Here is a 17,274-nt window from a genome sequence, read left to right as displayed (position 1 = left end):
TACTCGAAATTATTTTATAAGCACAATAGCTAATATTTTTAAATAAAATGAATTTTGTTGACATCTTTTATCTTTATATTTTTTTATATTTTAAGGGGGAAAAGAAATGATATCATTAAAAAATAAAATACTTTTATTTTATCATATGTGTGGATTCTATTTCATTATCAGAAATTAATCAACTTTTTTGTTTATAAATTGAAGCATAGTAATGAAAGATATAATTAATTTAATAATGATAACAATTTATCAAATATAAAATAAAAGATACCATGTTTAATTCAAAAAATTAAGTCTAAAACGGAAAGGTTTAATACCAGAATAAATCATAAAAATAAAGTAGATTTATATTTATCTTATTAAATTCTTTAAATTTCGAATTATTATTAGAAAAGCGAGATTAGTAGCAAGACAAAAGCACAACAATCAAATTTGAAAACCTCTAAGAGTAAAATTTTAAACTCTTGATGATATTAAAAATATTTTATTAAAAGATGTATTAGCAACTATGAAAAAGTGTAAGAAGAGTAGGAATTAAAGTAAGACATTGTAGGAAATATGATATTTGATCAAGATGACTAGAGCTACTATCATGAAGAGAGTTTAAAATATTTAAGGCTAGCAAAAGAATAAGAAGATAGATAGAAAAAAAGGGATTATAATAAGAAATATGTTATTGAGAAAAAAAATATACCTTCTCAAAAAATTGGTAAAATATTTTATAATTTAATTCTTTTGCTAAATATTTGTTAATTTACTTTTAGGATAAAAGCTAGAAGCCAACTAAGAAATGAAAAAACATTAAAAAGAACAAATTACTGAGAAATAGTAGTTTTTTGAAAATAGAAAAGAATAATTTCAAAAAAATGAAAGGCTATTATCAAAATTAGAAGAATCTTTTTACAATAATAATAGTAATTTTAATACTCTATGGGAAGATTCTGAAAATAATTTAAAGGCTCAAGTAGACATGATATCTGAAAAAATTTTGAAGCCAATTTAAGTAAACTTGAGTGAAAAAGAAATTAGCATCACCTTGTGCAACTAAAATCAACTTATAATTGGGCGTTCAGGTACTGGTAAAACAACAACAGCAGTTGTAAAGCTAACTTCTATGCAAATGGGCTATGAGAAGGCATAGTAAAGTAATTAAGATTCATAAGAATCAGAAGAGCTTAGAATTTGCTTTACAACAATATCTAATTTCCTAACTCTAGATGTAGAAAACTTTTTTCTAAGGATAATGAACTAACCTTAGCGCAGAGCCTTCTCAAAGCCAAATATGCTTTGTTAAATTAGGAAATGGCCTCATTTTACAAATTTAAAAGAATTAATTCTATAAATAGACGGAAATTTAGCGGTACCATTTATATAGAGAGACGACACTGGAAAAATAATTTAGGCATAAAACATGGAGATTAATTTAGAAAATCGTTTAATTGTGAAATTGAAAGATGAGATAAATAATAATTTATATTCAGAAATTGGTATTAGATAGTTTGTTGAAGAGTTTTGGTAATCTAATAAAAAAAGTTTTGATTAACGAAAAATAGATCCTTATGTAGCTTTTTCTTAAATCAACTCTTACATTACAGGTAATTTATTAATTTAATAATTTTATAATTACTTAAGAATAAAATAAATTAATTATTGGTTTGTTTTACAATTTTGAAATTTATTTTAATTTTTATTTAAAAAGGAAATTAGGCAAGCTATTAAAATGAGGACAACATGATACCTGAAGAGAAGTACTTAAACTTAGTAGGAAAAAACAAAACCGACTTAGACTAAGAATAAAAAATGGGCATATATCAAATCTGCAAAGAGTATTAAAAATGGAAGTATTCAAAAAAATATTTCGATTTAAATGATGTCATAAATTACATTATTAAAAATATTCTTGAAGTAAATTTTAATTTTAATATAATAAAATATACATCTTTTATATTAATTTATTTGATAATAGGGTAATTATAATTCAGAAAATGGATATTTTCATTACTTGTTCGTTGATGAAGTTCAAGATCTCAATTGCGCCTGCTTGTATTTGCTCTGTTTATTGACTGAATAAAACGTTTACCTTGGCGGAGATACAGCATAAACTATAAGTTAAGAGAATTCCTTTAAATTTGCTGATTTAAAGGCCATATTTTCTGAGAATAATAAGGATGATCATTATTAAGCAAACTAAGTTTTAACTTCAGAATTAAATGAAACTTAATTAATACAAAATTTTAGATCACATGGATAGATAATAGAGTTAAACAATGCGATTGTGGAGCTTTTGAGGATATTTTTCCCTACATCTTTGGATATTCTTAACCCCGAAATTTCATTTAATAAGGGCCCAAAACCAATTTTACTAGATAAAAGAGAGCATCTATATAATTTTTTATCATAAGATTCTGATATAAATGAAAATGTTGATTATTTTGGTAGACTATAAGTTTATATAGTGAAGAACTAAGAAGAAAAAGCTAGCTTAAAGTAATTATTGCAAAAAGAAGGTAAAAAAGGATAGATATTCACTGTTCTTGAATCGAAAGGGTTAGAATTTTAGGATGTAATAGTTTATAAACTATTATCTTCTTCCTTCAATTCTACCAAATGTTGGAATGCCTTAAATTTATTGAAAATAAGTGATGATAAAATACCTATTGAAGATTTTAAATTGAAATATCATTGTAAATAATATTGATTTTATATTAAATTTAATGATTTTAATATTAAAAAGGCTAAATGAAAGAGGAATTTGAAGGTTCAACATTTAGTAGAACTAAAGGATCTAATTTTGTCAATATGAAAATCATTTCTAAATAAGAGAATACTGATGCCTAAATCAAGAAAGAATACGCTTAAGATTTTAGCAAACTAATAAATGAGTTAAAAAATATCTATGTCACATTTAGTAGAGCAAGATCCAGAATATTTATATATGAAGAAAATATTTTTGTTGGAAAGTAAATCAAAAATCCAATAATTAAATTCTTAGAAGATCTAAGAATTATAGAAGTAGAAGAATTAAATGAAGAATTAATAGAAAAAATAATGGTAATTAATTAATTTATTGAATTTTTAATTAAGCTTTTTTCTAAACAAAATAAATATTCTTGTTTTTTGAAAATTGATCTATCTTTATTTTAAATACAAATTAAATTATTTATTTGATTTTTGATTAGAAATATAAGATTTTAAATTTTAGAAACAGTAAATAACTTACTCACAAACTCTAAATTTGAAATTTAATTTTTAAAAATAGAAAAAACATTTGGATTACATAAAAAAACACGAGCCAATAAAAAACAATAAATAATAATTCATTTCTATGGCTGAGATGCTTAAAGAAAGAAAACAATTCTTAGATGCTGCTTATTATTATGATACAGTAGGAGACGAATTAAATAAAAGAATGTAAATTTATAAAATATTTTTTTATTTTAAAATACTTTATTTTTTAAATTATAGCTGCATTGGAAAGAATAAAATTTTTGAAGTTTAAAAAAAAATTGAAGATAAAAAGGAATAATTTGAAAAGGAAAAAAAACAAATGCTTGAAGGATAAGTAGAAATCAAAAACTTAGTTTTTTATTAAAGCATAAAAAATGATCTTCTTGAAGCTATTGAAAATTTAAAGGGGTCATAAGAATTCGAACTAAAAGCTTAAGTTTATTTTAAACTCGGAATGTACAATGAAGCGCTCTAAAATTACAAAGAGTTTAAAAATGTGTTATTGGATCCTTCTAATTTGAATTAAGATCACAGCAAAATCAAAGAAGTCGATCGTAATATCAAACACATTTATTTCCTAAAGGCAAACCTTCTAGAATAATACATCAATAATTAAAATGCTTTGGAATAGAATTACAAAGAGCTTGAGAACTTTTTAGAAAAAGATGGAATTTAAGATACAAAAGTTCAACTTTATTTATCATTTAGACTAAATGATTACGAAAAGCTATTTAATAACTTAATTAAATTCAAAGAAAATAATCTTATAGAAAAGGAAGACCTAATTCACATATTGCATTATTATTACCCTAAAATATTAGATATTAAGCTGCAGTAGATTATGCAAATAGATACAGATGGAAAATAACAAAAGGTGTTAAATAACTCTAAAACAATTTTAGGAAAAGTATTAATTGAATTAATTCAGTAATTAATTATTCCTTTTAAGTAAGAGTTTATCAGAATAGCTAAAAGTAGATAAAACATGGAATTCTTTTAGGAATAATTGAAGTTTTTTAATTAGTTGTCAAATACTTATTAACTCAAATAATTAGATGAATAATAATAATACATCAATGGTGAGAATCTTATGTTATTCTATTTAATGTTAATTTAATTCGATTGCTTAGAGTAATAGAAGAAATTTAATGACATATTGTAGTAATAAGAACTTTCACATTAAATTTTTGTTGATTAAATACTTCAAAATAAGGATTATCCATAAAAAATTTAAAATAAATTCGATGAAATGAAATAATTAACCTGGCTGTAATCTGGAAAAGAAAAATAAATTAGTTAAGTCTACTAATATTATTATGCATATCTTGGTTTGTATGACGAATTAAAAAATAGAAATCTAGTTGCCTGCTCCTCAAACTTTCATTAATATTAAAACTTTACATTTTAACTTAGAAATTATGGTTAGTATAAAAAATTCGATAAATTTTATGATTAAATTTTCTACGTTTAATCAGCAATAGCTAAAAATTAGCTGTTTAAGAAGAAAAATAAATACCATATAAAGAATATTACTTACTATAGATAAGTTACTAATGTTTTATAAAATACATAATTAAATGAGATTTTAAAAAATATTATTAATGACATTATTGATTTGATTAATAAAAAATAAATAATTTCAGACAATCCGATAGAAAAGTTTATTAAATGTTAAGATTTATTATTAAGTTTCTTTTTTTGCCTTAAAAAGTTGAAAACTTACAATATGGAGCTATTAGAAAATGATTTAATCATAGAATTCACAAATCTAATTAGATTTTTCTTTAACTTTAATTATTTATTATTTGAAAGTTCTTTATTTGGTGAACTTAATGGCATATTTTAGGACGCATTCTGCTCATGCTTTGGGTAAATATTTTTTTCATATGATAAACAATATTATTGTATTAAATAGCTTTTACTGAATTTATTTAAATTATTATTTCAGTAAATTTAAAAATAAAAATAAATTTATTTAAAAATATTTAGGTTTATTAGTCCTTATTTACCTGGATAAGAAATATTCGATTATAATTTCAAAAATTTGTGGTAGCTCATAGGATACAATGATTATTACTTAGTAAATGAAGATAATCCTTATTTAAATGAATCAATAGTTGAAAAAAGTAGACTTATCTCACCAATTATCTCATCAGCCTACTCTAAAATAAAAATTATAGAAAAAAAAACTGCTGTTATGCTTTCTAAAAAATAATTTGTAAGATTTTATAAAATATTTAAAGTAACATATATTTTTATTTATCAAAAGGGTTAATATTGCACTGATTTCTTGAATAGATACTCTATTTTCTTAATCAGTTAAACGAAGGAAATATATTATAAGTAGCTTGATCCTTAGAGCAAAATCAAATATCCATTCTAAATACTTTATTTAAATGACTGCTTACAATAATTTATAGAAAAAACTAATCTGCAAATTAGTATTCTTGAATAAAATATTCCAAAAAAGCATACAAGAGAGCATGAAATATAATCTATTAAAAATTTAATAGATTAAATTGAAAATAGCGATTAAATAAATCAAAATAAATAAAAACTAGAAAATTTAAAATAATTATTTAACAGAAAAATAAATAATTAAAAGAGAGATTACTAAAAAAATAAAATGATTTTAAAAAAGATAAGGTTGTTAGAGGATTCTCAAATATATTAATGCAAAAATAATATCATTTAATAAGGTTTAGTAATTAACAGCTTTTTATATAACAAAAACTATTAAGTGGAAAGAGATGAAATTTAACAATATTTATTAAATGAGGCATCAAATACCCTTGCTTCTATCTTAAATAAAATTGAAAAATAAGATAATTAAAATGAAATAGATTAATCTTTTGAAAATTTGAAAAAGTAATTAGAGGATTAAAATTAAAAATATAAAGAGTAGTTTGAAAAATAATTTTCAACTTTAAGAAAATAGAATAGCCAAAAAAATTAAGTATATTTTGAAAAAAAATCTCAAAATTAGAATGAGTAAAGTGATTTAGATGATATGGAGCCTAAATTGTAATAACAATAAAGTAAAGAAGATGGAGAGTATTAAGAAGTAGATGAAAAAGAGGATGAAGTTTAAAATGAAGCAGAAAGCATTCTCAAATCATGCGACGATATATTATATGCAATCACAATTCTGAATATGAATAATTAGAGATCAGTTTTAAGAGATCTTTTCAAGGGCTATGAAAATAATCAATTAAATTAGTTTACTTAAATGTGCTTACAATTTTTCGAATCAAGAAATGTCTTTGATAGAATTAATATAGGCTTATTATCAAATTAATTAATCTTAATGTTTAGATAAAATATCAATACCTTAACTTAAGTAAATTTTTTTATTGATTTTTACCTTTTTTTTAAGACCATTTATTTATTTTAATTTTTAAAAATGTTTATTTTTAAAAAATAGATGAATATTTTTAAAATTGGACTAGCTGAAGTATATTTGTTATTAAACTCACTTGAAAATGTAGATAAAATAAAAGTTTCTATCCCTTTTGGATTCGAAAATTGTTTTAGCTTCGATTTTTAAACTAAACAGCAAAAAGATTCATTATCATAAATGTATATAAAGGTGAAAACTTATAGTACTGACATTGATTATAGATTGATATATTTATATATTAATGGAATTTTAGACTTGGTAGGTACTTTTTAACTAGCAATAAATCGTTAAATTTCAATTTTTAATATGATTTTACAAATTTTGATTCTGTTTTTAAAAAAACAAACTGAGATACTTTACTAAAAAGATTTTGTTAAAAAAATTCACTCATTCTTAAATTATTTCACATAAAGATTTGGATAGTTAAAAAATAACAAGTATAGACCATTTAAAAATGCCGAAGAATATTCAGATTTTTCTTACAACGCTTATAAAGAAGATGATTTAAATTAAAAATAATATTTATATAAACTTTTTAGCTTGAAATTCCATAAGACATTTTTACATCTGGCTGAGCAAGCTGCTAATTCTTAAACGAAAGACAATTAAAATAATACAATACAATATGATATTATTGAATTCATTTAATCAATTAGATATGCTGAAATATAACATGTTTTGATAAACTTTAAGAATATTTAAAATATCTCTTGTGAGTTGTAAATATAAAAATTAGAAAAATAACAAGAAGTGATAAGCAGTAGTCTTATAGAAGAAGAAAACCAAATAAAATCTCAAATTATTAGAATTAGAAATAATTTAAACGCAAACAATAATGAGGATTTAACAGAATAGAATTACATAAATATCTTTTATAAACAAGATTTTGTTATGTTTATAAGCTAGGTAATTTATTACAATCAACCAACTATATGTCTATTTAAATAGGAAACTTAATAATAATTGGAATTATTTGAAGAAAAATTCTTAAAAGCAATAATTTAAGTTTAAAAAGTCCGTAAAATATTTTTATAGGAGCTAACCAATAATAAAAAAAGATCAAGCGAAAAATATATCTACATTATTTAAAAGTTGAATAGTTTAATGATAGATGAGAAGCAATTTTATAGGAACATGATTTAAGCTCAGCAAAATATAGAGAATATTTAAGAATTTTAGAATGATGTAGAGAAACATTCAATAAACTACATTGATTAAATGGAAAAAGTATATACTAATTATTTAGATTACACATCAGAACCATTGGATATTATAGAAAAAGAAAAATTGGATATACAGAAATTTATATCAGAATAAATCAATTCTCTTTATTGATTTTATTATTTAAATATAAAATAAAAAACCTTATTCGTATGTGTGTTATTATATATTATATATTTGTAACTTAAAAATTTATTTTTTTTCAACCTTTTTAACTTAAAGCTATTCTAAAAATTTAATTTCTAATTTATTTATTACAACCTTAATTTTATAAATCTTATGTTTACTTTTTAATTTACAAAAGACCAGATAGATATCTTTACTTTTGTTTGAGCAATATTTGTTATATTTTTTTTATTAAATTAAAAAATTTTGTTGAAAAATTTTATGAATATAAGTTAAAATCATTAAGCGTTATATCATTTTATTCTTATTAAATATTAGTAAAAGGAATATTCCTGTTTCTTTGCCATTTAATGACTTTTTTTTTCTTATTTTTTATGTGCTTTGGCTAAATTATTTTATACATAAATGTGGTATTTTTAAAATAAATTTTTATTGATAATTAATTATTTAGTTAAACCCTTAAGCATTTTCTTTTATTTTATAATTCTAAAAATGTTTTTAAATAATCTTAGTTAAAACTAAATTAATTACCACACTTAAAATCAAAGCTTTGAGCCAAATAAAAGGTTTTATTTTTATTAGAATATTAAGTTATTATTTTTTATTAAATTAAGTCAAAGCCATAATTTTAATCATAATTATAATATTAAGAAAATTAAAGCCAATTTAAGTAATATAATAATAAAAAAATTTTTACCTAAATATGAGACTACTTTCGAATCTACAATTCTTCTATATTTTCAAAAGCAAAAAAAAATATTTTTTAAATGGATGTATAAATGATGCTGAATTCTGTGTGCTTGTATATTTATTCTTAGACAGAGTACTATACCTGATTATTTTAAATATTTATTATTTCAAAAAAAATCAAATTCATATCAATAAAATCACTGTATAAATGCTAATAAACATTATAATTATCTTTCTAACTTTATCATATTACTTTTTTCTATCTCAATTACTTTATAAATAAGATAAAATATAGTTATTTTGGTTTTAAATGTTGAAAAATTTATAAAAGAAAACATTTAACATAAAATAGATATTATTAGTACTGCTATATTAATCCTTTTTATTTTCTATATATTACTATGATATTTTTAAATATACATAATTATCATATATATTTTTTCTTATAAAATATCTCTAGCAGTAAAACTTATTATTATCCTTTTAGCAAGCTGTAGGTTAAAAAATACTTTAATAAGCCAATAATAATGAAAAAAGACTTTAGATTTTTTTATTTTTAATAATGTTTTTTATAATTAAATAAAATTGGTCAAAATTTAGGTGTAAAAAATGTTGGTTCTTTTAAAAGTAATTAATTGTGATTTCACAAATACTTAGTAAAAATGATGCTTTCTTTAATTTTTATGGTATTTTCATGAAAAAATTTCTTCATGTTTACTATTTTAACTAACTACTACAATAAATATGAAATATTAAGAAGTAGATTATAAACAATTATCTGATGTCATAGTCATAATTATAATACTTTATTTTATGATTTAAATATTAGAGTAGTTTTTTGTTATCAATAAATATTTCTATAATAATTTATTAAAAAAAAATATATTTAAGAAATGGATGATAATAGGAGATAGAGAGCTTTACATAGTTTAAGGTATTATGATACAAACATTAATTTACAAGAAGAAGAAGATGTGGATGATGATGAAGGCTTTGTAAATCTTTTTTAATTTAAAAAGAAGAAGAAGACACAAAGATTACCTCAACAATTTAACTAGAGAATAGGTAATTTTATGTCTAATTCGTTTGATATTGAATAAATTTTTTAATATTAAGCTGAAAAGCTGAGGCAAAATGAAGAGCAAAAAATACTTGAGGCATACGAGAAGCACCTAGAAGAAGAATAGAATGCTCTTAAGCTAATGGATTTGGAAAATTAAGAGGATTTATTCAGCTCATTTGATAACAATTTCTATAGCAACAAATCTTTATTTGAGCAAATATGGTTTTAGCAAGACCATAATCTAAAGGTGTGTCTTAACTATATTTACAAAAAATTCCTCTAGCCTAAGGGGATCAATTTAAGTGAAACTGAAAAAAAAATTCTACTCTCAAAATTGAATACGCTTGTTATAGGAAGATCAGGAACTGGGAAAACTACATCCACTTTGCTAAAAATATCAGCTATGGATATGAGTTTTAAAAAATTCTAAGAAAAAGATGTACAGCCAATCAAAAATTTAAGGATATGCTTCACCACTATTTCTGACTACTTAAAACAAGATGTGCATACAACTTTTAGATCAATAACAAATTCAAATTCAAATGTTTAAAATTATGAAGCACATTCTCTTTCGCATGTTAAAACATGGCCATTATTTACAACTGTCAGAAATCTAATAAATATGATAGACGGAAATCTAGCCATACCTTTTTTAAAAAGAGATACAAATGGAAGAATCCTTAATGACTTAGGCTACTAGAATAATAACTTTATCAGATCAAAAATTAAAGGAGGTGATGAGTTTTATCAAGAAATAGGAATTTAATAGTTCATACATGAGTTTTGGCAAGAGCACAAATAATAGTTAGAAACACTGAATGTTGATTACTTCACTGCTTATTCTTAAATTAATTCTTATATTACAGGTAAACTTCATAGTTTTTCATTAATTATTTGCTATTAGTTATTTTACGTTAAAATTTTAAAAACTGTTAAAAATTTGAAAATGTTTTTTAAAAAATAATTTTTTTTCATTAACCTCAAAATTTAAAAATTAAAAAAACTTGTCTTTTAAAAAAATTATTTTAAAAGAATTTCAGATTCATCCACCCATCTTTTATTTTATTAAATTTGAGATTTTTTATGAAACAAAAAATAATTAAAATTTAAAATAAATCAATTCTAAGTTTAAATTAAAATGAATTAAATATTTGCCTAATATTATTCATAAATTTATTTATTAAATTTAAGTAGCTTATTTTTATTTGTTTAATTTAATATTTTAATTAAGTATGAATAATGAATATTTTTTTAAATTAAAGCTATCACTTAATAGAATTTTAATTTCAATTTTTAATTATTATATTCTAAAATTAATAAATTAATCAAAATAAATTCATAATTAGGGCATTTAAAGAGCTTTTTATCACATGATGGTATGATATCTCTCCAATAATATATTAATATAGTTGGAAGGACAAAAAATTACTTAGATAATCAATAAAAAGTCAATATTTATAAGATTTGTCAGATGTACTAAAAATGGAAGATAAGCAAAAAGTACTTTGATCTAAATGATTAGGTTATTTACATTCTCAAACAAATCTTTTAAGTAAGCTAAAAAAATAATATTAATACACTCTTATAAAATATTTTTTATTTAGAAAAGATACTTTTCAAACGATGGATTCTTTCATTATATATTTATTGATGAGGTTCAAGATCTGAACTGCTTGATAATTTACCTGCTTACAATTATAACTGAATAAAATATATTTATGGGAGGAGATACTGCATAAACTATAAGCTAAGAAATAGCTTTTAGATTCACAGAGCTTAAAGCTTTCTTTCAGAAAAGATTTATGATAGAAGATTTTCCTTCTACTTTAGTACTATAACAGTAGCTTGTTGAAGAGTAGTTATTAAAAAATTTTAGATGCCATCAGTAGATAACAGCAATAAATAACACTTTAATAAGGCTATTAGAGCTTCTATTTCCAACTTCTATTGATATCTTATAACAAGAGATTTCAGAAAAATAGGGACCTAAACCTTTGCTTATCCATGATGTTAATCATCTCAAAAAATTTTTATTTCAAGACATTAAATTGAGTGAAAATGATTAAAAAGGTGATCTAGATAAACATTTTGGAATTTGTGATCGCTTATAAGCATTTTTAGTTTAAAATGATACAGAAAAAGAGAAAATATAAAAAATATTAGATTAAGATGTGCAGCTGTCAATTTTTTAAGTATATACTATCTTTGAGTCAAAAGGACTAGAGTTTTAAGATGTTATTACCTATAATTTACTCAGTAGTTCATTTAAAGCGACAGGCTGTTGGGCTGTACTTAATTATATCTCTGAAAATTGTAATTTAATTAAAATTAATATTTTGTTTTTAAAAATTTTAAATGAATATAGTTGAGAAAACCTAATAATTAGAATTTCATATTTAGAAAGTCTATGGTAAAGAGTTTCCTAAACTTATACCAGAAATTAAAAATTTGTATGTAGCTTTTAGTAGAGCTCGCTCAAGAGTTTTTATTTTTGAAGATTTGGATGGGCAGTAAAAAATCTTTAAGAACCCAATTTCTATATTTTTCGAAAAGCACCATTTGATTGAAGAAAAATTATTAACTGAAGAATAGCAGAAGCTGATTATGGTGATAAAAAATTTTTTCTCTTTATTCATTTTTAAATATTTTTCATTTCAATTAGGAATGTCATAAATCTTATATTGTTTATAATGAACCTAAAATAAATCCTGATTAATTTTTACAGCAAGCTCAGATTTTATTTGAAAAGAAGCAGTATAAATATGCAGGAGATTTCTTTAAAAGAATTGGAGATTAGAGCAATTATCATCTGTAATTAATTTTGAATCAAACTATTATTTTTTATTATCACAAAATAATTAGATGTTAGGCAAAGCTAATAGCTGACGATGCTAGTAAGCTCATAGTACAAAATAAATAAAAGTTTGAGAGTGAAAAATAACTTTATCTCATGAATAGAATTGTTTGTGAAAACTAAATTCAAATTTACAAGCAAGTAAAAAAAATGTTTTAGGATAGCTTATATTTTTTAGAAAAAATAGAAGATTTTAAAACAATTTCTTAAATATAATATACACTTGGAGAGTATGAGCTAGCAATCGAAGCAAGTAAAAATAGGATTCAATAAATAAAATAAAATAAAGATATTTAACTTGAGGAAAAAGAAATTATGATCAGAGAAATTAGCAGAGAAATTAAAATATTTTATCTCAATTTACTTTTAATTCTAGAAGAAAAATTTAAATCAGCTCAAAATGAGATTTAATAACAAAAAAAGAAAGCTGTTTACATAGAATTCGATATAACTTTGGAAAGTTTCCCATTGATTGATATTGAACTTGTTTTATTTGTATAAAATAATGCTTAAGATTTCAATAAACTCTATAATTCTCTGGTTGAAACTTCCTTTGCTTTTGATGACAAGGAATTAAAAAAAAATATCAACTATTATTATCCTTCTCTCCTTAACAATGAATTAAGTGTTTATTAAAAATTTTATTAACTTTAAAGAGTTATTGAAAAGCAAGAAAATTCATAATTTTTCTCAAACTAACATAAAAAATTCATAGAACCATTTTAAGATATATTTTAACAAATAATTATTGCAAGAATGAGCAAAAAATAAATAGAAAATTTATCCATAGAATTTGAATAGTTAATCAATAATTATAGCTTAAATATATCATCTTAATAATTTTTAATGCAATTTATAATTTATGGCCATTTTAATTAGTATGAAATTTAGTTAATGCTAAGTAGGTATTTTAATAACTAAAAGTTACAATTGCTTAGCATAGCCAATTTTGCCTTTCAAAACTATAAAAACAGTGGAAAAATCAATAATTTTTTAGATAAAATCATTACTGATTATTAAATTTTTTAATAGAATTCATATCATTCATAAAATTTAAACTTAAAGCATTTAACATTTTTAGGTTTATATGATAAGCTTATTGAAAGAAAAATTGAACCCTATTCTGATCGTTTCTTATTTAGTTTGAACTACTTTAAATAGAGCAAATCAAGTTTTAAGAATATAATTTATCAACATTTAATCAATTTTTAAATATTTTCCAAGTCAAAGTTTAAAAATTTTGAAATATTAAAATCTTCATATGAAATAATTGAAGATTGTGAATAAAATTCGGAAAATATGAGTTATAAAGAAATCTATGATTATGTTTTAATGTAACAAAATCTGATGAAAATTAGACAAAATTCAGATAAAAAAGTTCAAAAAATTCCTTAATACTAATTTAATTTTAATTATGGTTTGTAATAATTTAAATAAATTAAAGAACAACGTTATATTGCCAAATTAAGAATAAAAGAAATCAAGTATAAATGTTTCTAAAAATATGAATAAAAAAATTTCATTGATGTTTTTTTGAGTTCAGTACAAGAATTAATGAAAATAATAGATGACAAATATCCACGCAAATAAATATTTATGAGATTTTTTGAATATTAAAAATTATTATTTAAATTTTACTATGGAATGAAAATAATATCTCTTACAACTTGCTTCATTGATTTTGAAACCTAGCAAATAGAGTAGATAACTAGATTAGCTTCATTAATAATTAACTACAATAATTCAGTCTGCAGCTAAAAAATCTTTGGGGAAGATAATAAATTATTTATAGATGCTCTTTGTTCAATATTTGGGTAAAATATTTGTTTCCTTTATTTTAAAACATATTTCAAAATTAGTATTTACTTACTTATTTACAGGTATGTTTGCCCTAATAGTTCGAGATTTGAAAATCAAGTTGAAAGTTAAATAAATATTTGGGATGACTACAATGTATCTGATTTCTACTTTGTCGATTCAAAATCTTAGTTTTATGAATAAGATCAATAGGTTATTAACCTCTTTGCGTTTTTCCCAATCATTTCCAATTATAATATTTAAGCTGTTTACAGATAAAAAGCTATACTCCTTTCAAAAAAAAGAATTGTAAAATTTTACTTAATTTAAATAAAACCCAAAGTAAATTATTTTTATTTAAAAAGGCATAAGTACTGAAAGATTTTATTATCGGGTATTCTTAATATCTAATTTATAAAATTAAGGAGAGTTACAAAACAAAAAACTATGAAGAAAATTAAACTCAATTAAATTAGTCAATTTAAATTTTGTACTTGTAAAATGAACTAAAGGTTATTATGAAATCCTAATTTTCTTACATAATTAGCAAGCAGATTGAACTAATTAAAAAATAAAATTAGTTGAATGATGAATAAGCTGAGGAAGCTTTTGAAATATATTTTAAAAAGTTATTCTAAATTGATAGTTATGAATTAACTAGATTAAAATATATCATAATTAAAAATGGCCTATTTATTTAATTCAATAAAAATTTGTAATCAAAAATTCATGATGGAGAATAAAATTAATTTGTTACATTTTTTGTTCAAGAATTTATAGTAATCTCTAAAAAAATGTAGGATTTAAATTAAAAAGAGAAAGAAGAGACTGAATAGCAACAAGAAGTTAATATAAATAAGGTAAAAAAATTATAATAATTAACACACAATTTTCCTTATAATTAAATAATTATTAATAATAATAGAATAATTTAGGATTATAAAGTAATAATCAATAAATTTCTATATAAGTCATTTAAGAAGAGAATTAGGAATAAAAATTAATAAGTTAAAATCAAGGAAATTTAATTGAATGTGAAAATGGTAAATTTTATTAAAAAAAATTAATATACTAAATATTTTGTTTAACTAAAAATAAGAGCTGTAAAATATAGGATAAGAATTAATGTCTGACAATATCTCAGAAATATAGTAGTAATAGAATTTAAAAGATAAAGAGAACTTGGTGGGTTAATAGAATCTTGGTAGTTAAAATTTTGGTGATGACGATAATGATAATATTGAGGTTCTTGAAGAAGATTTATAAAATGAAGATGAAGATGAAGATGAAGATTTATAAGATTAAATTATAATTAATTAAAAATTGTAAGAAAAGGAGTAAAAAGATCTATTTGTTGAATGCTTAGAAGGGTATATGTACATTTTTTCGATGATGCATATAAGGTAGTTAACTCATTTTATTCCATAGTAAATGAAATTAAATTGTGATTTGGCTAAAGCAATCTTTTAATTTTTTAATTCAAAACAATAAAATTAATTGATTTATAATAGCAAAAATGCTTTAGAAATAATTCATCATATAAAAGGTAGAGACTAGAAAATAACAGTAAGATTTTTAAATAATTTAATTACCTAAATTAATTCACTTTTAAATAAAAATAAAGAATCTTTTATTACTTACCAGCTTAAGTGAGTTTATAAAACATATTACCATAGAAGATTTTGAATATCTTGATATTTTAGAGGAATAGGTAGAATATTTTGATATTCAATAACAAATAATTATTATAAATAAAAATAAAAATTCTGAAAAGCTTAACTATTTTAATAAAATGCTTTGCTAGAATTATCTTGTTAATGTTTTTAATTGTGTTTAAATTATAGAAATTCATTCATTTAATAAGTTTAAAATTAATAATATAATAGTTTATGCAACACTCTTAGCCTTTTCAAATTATAACTTTTCTTTTACATATGAATTCTTGGAAGGTTTTTCATAATTCCTAAAATAGATGATAAATTATGATAAAAAAAGAAACAAATCACGTTTCTATTTTTATGATTAAATAGAAACACAATTTTAAAATTATCAAGAAAGACTATATATTTTTAGGAGTCGATATTTTAATACACTAATCTACTTATTAGACAATAAATATTTAAGAAGTCTTCAAATACTCTTAAAAAATACTAAGTAACACCATTTATAGAGTTTATATTTTTTGAGGAGTAAAAGATATTAAATAAAAGTAAACTATTTAGAAAAAGACACATAAAATGAGAATAATTTTTATCAAAAAAAAAGAGAAGAAAAATAAATAGTTACATAAGAACTAAAAAATCTAAATATTTATTCAAATCAAAACAATCAATTGAATTATAACCATTAAAAAATTTATTAGAGATATGATTTTATTGGTTACATTCATTAAAAGCTAGATAAAGAAACTCAAATATAAAAACTCTGTGATTTAATTTGTAAAGAAAATACTTTAAAGGATTTGATTACAAAAGCTATAAAAATCTTCTAAAAATCAAGAAAGTAAATTTTAAACTAAATAAGTTAAAATGAAATCGTTTCAAGCGAACAATTCATGCTCTCATTAGAAAAGCTTGAAGCTCTAGGAAATTAAGAAAAAAAATTAGTTTTAAAGCTAGAAGAATTCAAAAACTTTTAAGAAAATTTAATAGCTTAATAACAACTAAAATCTTAATTATAAGAGTAAATTAGCAAACTCTAATAAATATTTGATTAATTTAAAATTGATAAAACATTAAAAATAGAATTTGATGTTTTGGACAATTTGATGTTCATCAAACAATAATTAGTTAATTTGAATTGATATATATTATTATAAGTATAATATAACATTTTTTTGTTAAATATATGTTTTATGTGTTGTTAATTATTCATTAATATTTTTTTTAATTTAGA

At 21.3% G+C, this 17,274-nt stretch overlaps 3 protein-coding genes across 3 annotated transcripts; all 3 read left to right on the top strand. All coding sequences in view use genetic code 6, as the record gives it.

The window, feature by feature from the left end:
• Nucleotides 1-272: 272 nt before the first annotated feature.
• TTHERM_00827190 (hypothetical protein) lies at nucleotides 273-4,481 on the top strand (the record flags this gene model as incomplete). The annotated part of the gene is made up of 10 exons (XM_001031365.2): nucleotides 273-339; nucleotides 391-448; nucleotides 495-709; nucleotides 765-1,595; nucleotides 1,700-1,905; nucleotides 1,967-2,684; nucleotides 2,735-3,051; nucleotides 3,260-3,411; nucleotides 3,466-4,389; nucleotides 4,442-4,481. The coding sequence occupies 10 exons, from the start codon at nucleotides 273-275 to the stop codon at nucleotides 4,479-4,481; spliced, it is 3,528 nt and encodes a 1,175-aa protein (XP_001031365.2).
• A 473-nt stretch (nucleotides 4,482-4,954) lies between these two features.
• Nucleotides 4,955-7,963, top strand: TTHERM_000827189 (hypothetical protein; the record flags this gene model as incomplete). The annotated part of the gene is made up of 4 exons (XM_012797795.1): nucleotides 4,955-5,097; nucleotides 5,218-5,446; nucleotides 5,498-6,568; nucleotides 6,653-7,963. 4 exons carry the CDS (start codon nucleotides 4,955-4,957, stop codon nucleotides 7,961-7,963), a joined length of 2,754 nt encoding a protein of 917 aa, XP_012653249.1.
• A 1,595-nt stretch (nucleotides 7,964-9,558) lies between these two features.
• On the top strand, nucleotides 9,559-17,182 carry TTHERM_00827180 (hypothetical protein; the record flags this gene model as incomplete). The annotated part of the gene is made up of 12 exons (XM_001031364.2): nucleotides 9,559-9,730; nucleotides 9,782-10,594; nucleotides 11,075-11,280; nucleotides 11,333-12,041; nucleotides 12,094-12,335; nucleotides 12,391-12,539; nucleotides 12,591-14,396; nucleotides 14,463-14,688; nucleotides 14,745-15,239; nucleotides 15,305-15,422; nucleotides 15,479-15,945; nucleotides 16,004-17,182. 12 exons carry the CDS (start codon nucleotides 9,559-9,561, stop codon nucleotides 17,180-17,182), a joined length of 6,582 nt encoding a protein of 2,193 aa, XP_001031364.2.
• Between the last annotated feature and the right edge of the window lie 92 nt (nucleotides 17,183-17,274).

This window comes from Tetrahymena thermophila, assembly GCF_000189635.1.
Source record: "Tetrahymena thermophila SB210 genomic scaffold scf_8254637, whole genome shotgun sequence".
In the NCBI taxonomy this organism is placed as follows: domain Eukaryota; phylum Ciliophora; class Oligohymenophorea; order Hymenostomatida; family Tetrahymenidae; genus Tetrahymena; species Tetrahymena thermophila.
This window is presented reverse-complemented; position numbering and strand designations above follow the sequence as displayed.